This window comes from Dendrobates tinctorius, unplaced genomic scaffold (genome assembly GCF_039654945.1).
Source record: "Dendrobates tinctorius isolate UK_male_01 unplaced genomic scaffold, ASM3965494v1 ptg000151l, whole genome shotgun sequence".
NCBI classification, from domain to species: domain Eukaryota; kingdom Metazoa; phylum Chordata; class Amphibia; order Anura; family Dendrobatidae; genus Dendrobates; species Dendrobates tinctorius.
The window spans coordinates 29,521,351-29,528,277 of NW_027361818.1; the positions used below are offsets into that span (position 1 = coordinate 29,521,351).

At 48.2% G+C, this 6,927-nt stretch overlaps 1 protein-coding gene across 1 annotated transcript; it reads left to right on the forward strand.

Moving 5' to 3' along the window:
* Positions 1-321: 321 nt before the first annotated feature.
* LOC141050162 (olfactory receptor 2AP1-like) lies at positions 322-1,080 on the forward strand. The gene has a single exon (XM_073546994.1). The coding sequence runs from the start codon at positions 322-324 to the stop codon at positions 1,078-1,080; it is 759 nt and encodes a 252-aa protein (XP_073403095.1).
* Positions 1,081-6,927: the final 5,847 nt, after the last annotated feature.

Sequence of the window (6,927 nt, forward strand, 5' to 3'; positions counted from 1 at the left end):
CATAAAATGTTGTGTTTTCTTCACCGTTATATTTTATTCACCATGTAGTTGGGTTCAGGGATAGTCGTGGTTGCTTCATGAGCTCCAGACCCTCAAATTTTCATATCTTCACCTGACATTACATATATTTGACCCTTTTTAGGGATGATTCTGGGACTGAATCTTTCATCAGTGAATGATTTCTTCATTGTAGGCTTTGAGAATCTACACAGTTTCTGGATTGTATTCTTTATCGTCCTTCTTCTGATCTACATGGCCATCTTAACTGGGAACTTTATGATCATCTTATTGGTGTCAACGACTCCTTGTCTCCAGACCCCAATGTACATTTTCCTCAGCCAGCTGTCTCTCTCAGATCTCGTCCTCACCTCAACCATATGCCCAAACACTCTTCTTGTTATTTTTAATGATGGCTCCACCATCTCGAAGGTTGGCTGCATAACCCAGTTATTTACATTTTCAATATCCATGGTAACCGAATGTCTTCTTCTAACAGTCATGTCCTATGATAGATATGTCGCCATCTGTAAACCTATGCATTATGTTACTACTGTAAATTTTACCTTTTGCCTTAAGTCAATTGCCTTTTGTTGGTCTTCAGGTTCTCTTCTGACCATCCTAGCCATCGTATTGATTCTCAGCCTTGAATTTTGTGGCTCAAATATTATTGTGAACCATTTTTTTTGTGATTATGGACCTCTTTTGCATCTCTCCTGCTCAGACACATTCGTTCTGGAAACAGTGGTAGTAATTATCACCACCCATGAAATGATCATTGAAACTGGGTTTATCTTGTCCACGTATGTCTGCATTGTTCGCTCTATACTAAAAATATCAACAACCACCGGTAAGGAGAAAGCCTTCTCCACATGCTCCTCCCATCTGACTGTAGTTTGCATGTGCTTCGGATCACTCATTGCCATCTATGTGTCTCCATCCGGTAAAAAAACATCTACCATGAACAAAGTCTTGTCCTTACTCTACACTGTGGTGACACCTTTATTAAACCCCATCATCTACAGCCTGAAGAACCAGGAAATCCGGATCACCATCGTGAGACGATTCAACAGGCTGAGGTGACTCTTAACATGAGGTCTCATTTAACCAGAACCCAGAAGGATAAGGAAAACATGATGAATAGAGTTGAGCGACTTTTGGTTTTTTAGGGTCGCGTTTCGTTTTGTGAAACCCGACTTTTCCAAAAGTCGGGTCGAGCAAGATCGTCCGATTATAGGGAAAAGTCGGGGTCGTCCCGAAACACGAAACCCAATGTAAGTCAATGGGGAATAAAAGTCGGCAGTGAGAGGAGGACAGGAAACACACCTACAGTGCCCATTTGAATGCCAAAAGCATCAATTCTTCTTACTTAAGCTTGTCAACCTTAATTAACTTCATAATACAAGTTACGCACTGAAAAATGGGGGTTATTTGGCTAAAGTTGTGGGGGGGGAGGGCTGGCTGCAGGTTTTCATGTGCCCTGGGCGAAAGAGCGCCCCTTTAACACATGCCACAACTCATCATGCTCCGATACGGCAGATAAATAGCGGTATAGTACAATGAAAAATACCTCACTTTTTACATCTCATGACAAGGCCCATCTATTTCTCCATACAGAATCATTGGTCCCATATAATGTTTGAAACAGTATATGATGAGCTCCACATAATGCTACAGTATATGTTGGTCCCCATGGATGAAGCTCCACTGTCTTATGGGCCCAAATAATGCTCCAAACATAATGGGCCCCATTTCTAATGCTCTAGTGTATAATGGGCCCTGTAAATGCTGCTCCATTGTCTGATGTCCACCTTTGGAATGTTCCAGTGTATGGTGGGCCCCATCTATCATTCTCCAGAGTATAGTGCTCCCCAAAAATTGCTGTCCCAACATAGAAAACAATCAAATAAGTCTCCTCGCTAGGGAATCCCTGTACTTGTCTGGACAGGTGCTGTAGCTTGCTTAACAGCTCGCCAGCCGTTCTCACGCCCAGTATGGATTGCACCTGATTGCACAAAGGTTAGAAAGGGTACCGTATCCCCAGATAACATGTATGGATAGCGTACACATTCAAAATATATGTCTCAGGAGGCAGGCTCAGACGGTGTTAGGCCCAGTATGGATTGCACGTGATTGCACAAAGGTTAGAAAGGGTACGGTATCCCCAGATAACATGTATGGATAGCGTACACATTCAAAATATATGTCTCAGGAGGCAGGCTCAGACGGTGTCAGGCCCAGTATGGATTGCACGTGATTGCACAAAGGTTAGAAAGGGTACCGTATCCCCAGATAACATGTATGGATAGCGTACACATTCAAAATATATGTCTCAGGAGGCAGGCTCAGACGGTGTCAGGCCCAGTATGGATTGCACGTGATTGCACAAAGGTTAGAAAGGGTACCGTATCCCCGGATAACATGTATGGATAGCGTACACATTCAAAATATATGTCTCAGGAGGCAGGCTCAGACGGTGTTAGGCCCAGTATGGATTGCACGTGATTGCACAAAGGTTAGAAAGGGTACCGTATCCCCAGATAACATGTATGGATAGCGTACACATTCAAAATATATGTCTCAGGAGGCAGGCTCAGACGGTGTTAGGCCCAGTATGGATTGCACGTGATTGCACAAAGGTTAGAAAGGGTACGGTTTCCCCAGATAACATGTATGGATAGCGTACACATTCAAAATATATGTCTCAGGAGGCAGGCTCAGACGGTGTCAGGCACAGTATGGATTTGACGGCCCAGATTACACAGCGGAGGAGCAGGGAGAGGTAAAGATTGCAAATGCTGGGGCCCTGCCCAAGCAAGGGGGGCCCACTCGTGGGCGTCGGTACTGGCACTGGGCCCCTCATAGTACAGCGGTGTGTCTGACGGCGGGTGTGCACCACCACCGTCAGAGACACTTGATTGCACTATGAGGGACCCTGTGCCAGTGCCCGCGCCCAAGAGTCGGCCTACCCACCTGTCCAGGGCAACGGTACTCGCACGGTGTCGTGCGCTAGGTGGTGACCCCGGCCAAGGGGGGGGAGGCAGCACAGTTAGGGAGTTTTAGAAAGTGGCATATGTTGATGTTGGACATTCAGCTGATGCAAAAGGCGAAATAGGTGAAGTCCCAGGAAGAGGTGGACCAAAGCAAGCCATTTTTCTGTCACCCTATGTGTCAACAGGGGAAGGTGGGACAAAATCCTTGGAAACCCATGCATGGTTCATTTTAATGAAGGTTAGATCATCCACATTTTGGGTTGACAGACGGGTCCTTTTTTCTGTCAGGATTGATCCAGCTGCACTGAAGACTCTTTCCGATAGCACACTTGCAGCTGGGCAAGCGAGCTCCTGTAAGGCATATTGGGCCAATTCAGGCCAGGTGTCCAGTTTAGCGGCCCAATAGTCAAAGGAGAATGACCTGTGTGGGAGAACATCGATATGGGAGGAAAAGTAGTTTGTAACCATAGTTGACAACTGCTGTCTCCTGTCACTTTCCATCAATGCAGTATTACCAGTTGTGTGAGCGGTATTTGAAAAATCAGTCCACAACATTGTCATGAAACCCCTGTCTCCAACGCCACTTCTGCTGTGTGCACATCGAACACCTCTGCCAAGCTGCCCCCGGCCCGTACGGCTCGTGTGAGAACTATCACCGCTGCTGTGTGCTGGGAATGCCTCAAGCAACCGATTTACCAGAGTTGCTTGTTTATTAGCCAATATTAGGTCAAGGTTCTCCTGTGGCATGATGTTTTGTAATTTGCCTTTATAGCGTGGATCCAGGATGCTGGCCAACCAGTAGTCGTCATCGTTCATCATTTTGGCAATGCGGGGGTCCCTTTTTAGGATCCGCAAGGCATAATCTGACATGTGGGCCAATGTTCCCGGTGTCAATGATGCACTGCGAGTGCTGGGTGGAGGAGCACTTTCTGGCAAATCCACATCCCTCCAGTCATGCACAAACCCTGTACCAGACCTTGCCACGCCAACATTTTCACTTGCCCCACGAGATGCATCCTCCTCCCCTAAGTAATCATCCCCATCATCCTCCTCCTCCTCCTCTTCTTCCTCCACCTCGTCCAGGAGAGGTCCCTGAGCAGACAATGGCTGAATGTCATCAAGGATTCCCTCCTCCTCTTCCTCCTCATCAACATTGGCTGCAGACGCCTGCTCCTTAAGGTGCGTCAAAGTTTGCATGAGCAGACGCATAAGTGGGATGCTCATGCTTAGGATGGCGTCGTCTGCGCTTACCAGCCGTGTGCATTCCTCAAAACACTGAAGGACTTTACAGAGGTCTTTCAGCTTCGACCACTGCACACCTGTCAACTCCATGTCTGCTCTCAAAGTGCCTGGCCGTGTATCCTCCCACAAATGCATTATGGCCTGCCTCTGCTCGCACAGCCGCTCCACCATGTGCAGGGTGGAGTTCCACCTTGTTGCAATGTCGATAATGAGGCGGTGGTTGGGAAGGTGGAGCAATCGCTGCAGCTTCTGCATACGAACGGAGTGTACAGGCGACCGGCGGATATTCGCGCACAGTCTTCGCACCTTCTGGAGTAGGGCTGTTAACTCCGGATAATTTTTGAGGAAGCACTGCACCACCAGGTTCAAGGTGTGAGCCAAGCAAGGTATGTGGCTGAGTTTTGAAAGGGCTATGGCTGCCACAAAATTACGGCCGTTATCACTAACTACCTTGCCTGCCTCAAGATGTACACTGCCCAGCCATGACTCAGTTTGTCGCTTCAAGTACTCGGCCAGCACCTCGGCGGTGTGTCTGTCGCACAAACACATCATCTGCAACACAGCCTGCTGACGCTTTCCACTAGCTGCTCGATAGGGGGACACATCGTGTGCAACAGTGGCAGCTGCAGATGGAGTGCTCGTACGACTGCGCTCTGTGGACGAGCTTTAGCTTCTGGAGGAGGAGGAGGAGGGTCGAACGCCTACAGCCAACTGTTTCCTATACCGTGGGCTAGGCAGCACTGTCCCACCACCGCTGTCCCCTGTGGACCCTGCATCCACCACATTAACCCAGTGCGCAGTGATGGACACGTAACGGCCCTGGCCATGCCGACTGGACCATGCATCAGTTGTGAGGTGCACCTTTCCGCTCACTGACTGCTTGAGTGCATGGACAATGCGGTCTTTCACATGATGGTGGAGGGCTGGGATGGCTTTGCGAGAGAAGAAGTGGCGACTGGGTAGGTCATAGCGTGGTACTGCATAGGCCATGAGTTCGCGGAAAGCTGTGCTTTCCACCAACCGAAAGGGCATCATCTCAAATGAGATTAGTTTGGCAATGTGGGCGTTCAAACCCAGTGTACGCGGATGAGAGACTGAGTACTTTCTTGACCTACTCATAGTGTCTGGGAGGGTGAGCTGGACTTGAGAGCTGCATATGGTGGAAGTAGCGGTGGACAGGGCGGACTGAGAGAGGGTTGATGATGGTGATGGAGTTGTTGTTCTTTCTGATGGCCTAGAATCAGTCTTTCGTTGATATAACAGTGGGATTCCCTGACTGCTGTGGCCTTGCAACGACACCTCAACATTTGCTGCTGTGCTAACCGGTGGGCTTACAGTGGGGGAAACAATGTAGCGTTGCTGACTACCTTCGTTGTGATCAGTTGCACATGTGGCACTTGAGGTTTGGAGTTGTGTCCACGCTTGCAAGTGCATGCTGGTTAAATGTCTAAGCATGCAACTGGTATTCAAATTTTTCAGATTTTTCCCTCGGCTAAAGGTCTTTGCGCACTTCTTACAGATAACCTTGGACTGATCATGAGGATTTTGTTCAAAAAAGTGCCACACTGCACTCTTCCTACTTTGGCAGACATTTTGCGGCCTAGCACGCTGTGATCTTTTGACCCTCTGGACAAGCTGTCCAGCAACTCTTTTGATTTTTGGAACCTGTTTTTGGAGTGCTCCGGGCCTGCCAGATAACAGCTGTTGCGATGTCGATGTCTGCTGTGGATGCTCCTCATCTGAGCTATTGGAAGCAGCACCCTCTTCCCCCAATGGATGCCAATCTGGGTCAACAACTGGGTCATCCATCACCTCCTCTTCTATGTCATGTGCACCTTCCTCTGTGTCACCGTGTATGGTGGTATAGTGTGCGGGAAGGGGCACCTGATGAGGGTCAGAATCTGGCTCTGTACACTGCGAGGACAATGTAGTGCTCTGAGTGAATGTACCAGCAGAATCATCCATCAGCGGCTGTGCATCAGTGCACTCCATGTCAGATTCATCTTGGCCTGGGTAATTCACCATTTGACTTGATAATCCAGGCATGGTATGTGAAAACAGCTCCATGGAGTAATCAGTAGTATGGCCTGCGTCATCCTTCAATCTTGGTTGGGGTGAAGGACACAAGGAAAGGTGTGGTTCATGAACATGAGCCTCCAATGACGACTCAGTGCTTTTACTTTTTACAACTGAAGAAGAGGAGGCGATAGAGCTGGAGGCTGAGTCAGCAATGTAAGACAAAACTTTTTCCTGATGCTCTGGCTTTAAAAGCGGTTTGCCAACTCCTAGAAAACTAAGCGTTTGAGGCCTTATGTAGCCAGACGATGACACAGGCTCAACACCTCCTGCATTCGGTCCTATTTTGTTCTTGCCACTACCATCAGATCCACCACCAACACCATCATTACCAGCTGCCAACCCCCGCCCAATTCCACGGCCTCTTCCACCAGCCTTCCTCATTTTTGGTAGAAATGTAGACAAAATCCAACAAACTATATAGTAATGTAAAACAAGGTACAAGGTGTCTATAGGACAGGGGAGATTTTGAATTTCTGCAGACACTTGTGGACACTGGACACTTTTGGATTGTGTGAGGCCCACTGATATCTGAGCGCTATGTCACAGGCTCGATGGCACAGCTGTGACAAAAGTGACGAGAGGATAAGGGAGATTTTGAATTTCTGCAGACACTTGT

Coding starts and splice junctions, on each gene's coding strand:
- LOC141050162 (XM_073546994.1), top strand. CDS start 322: ATGTACATTTTCCTCAGCCAGCTGTCTCTCTCAGATCTCGTCCTCACC.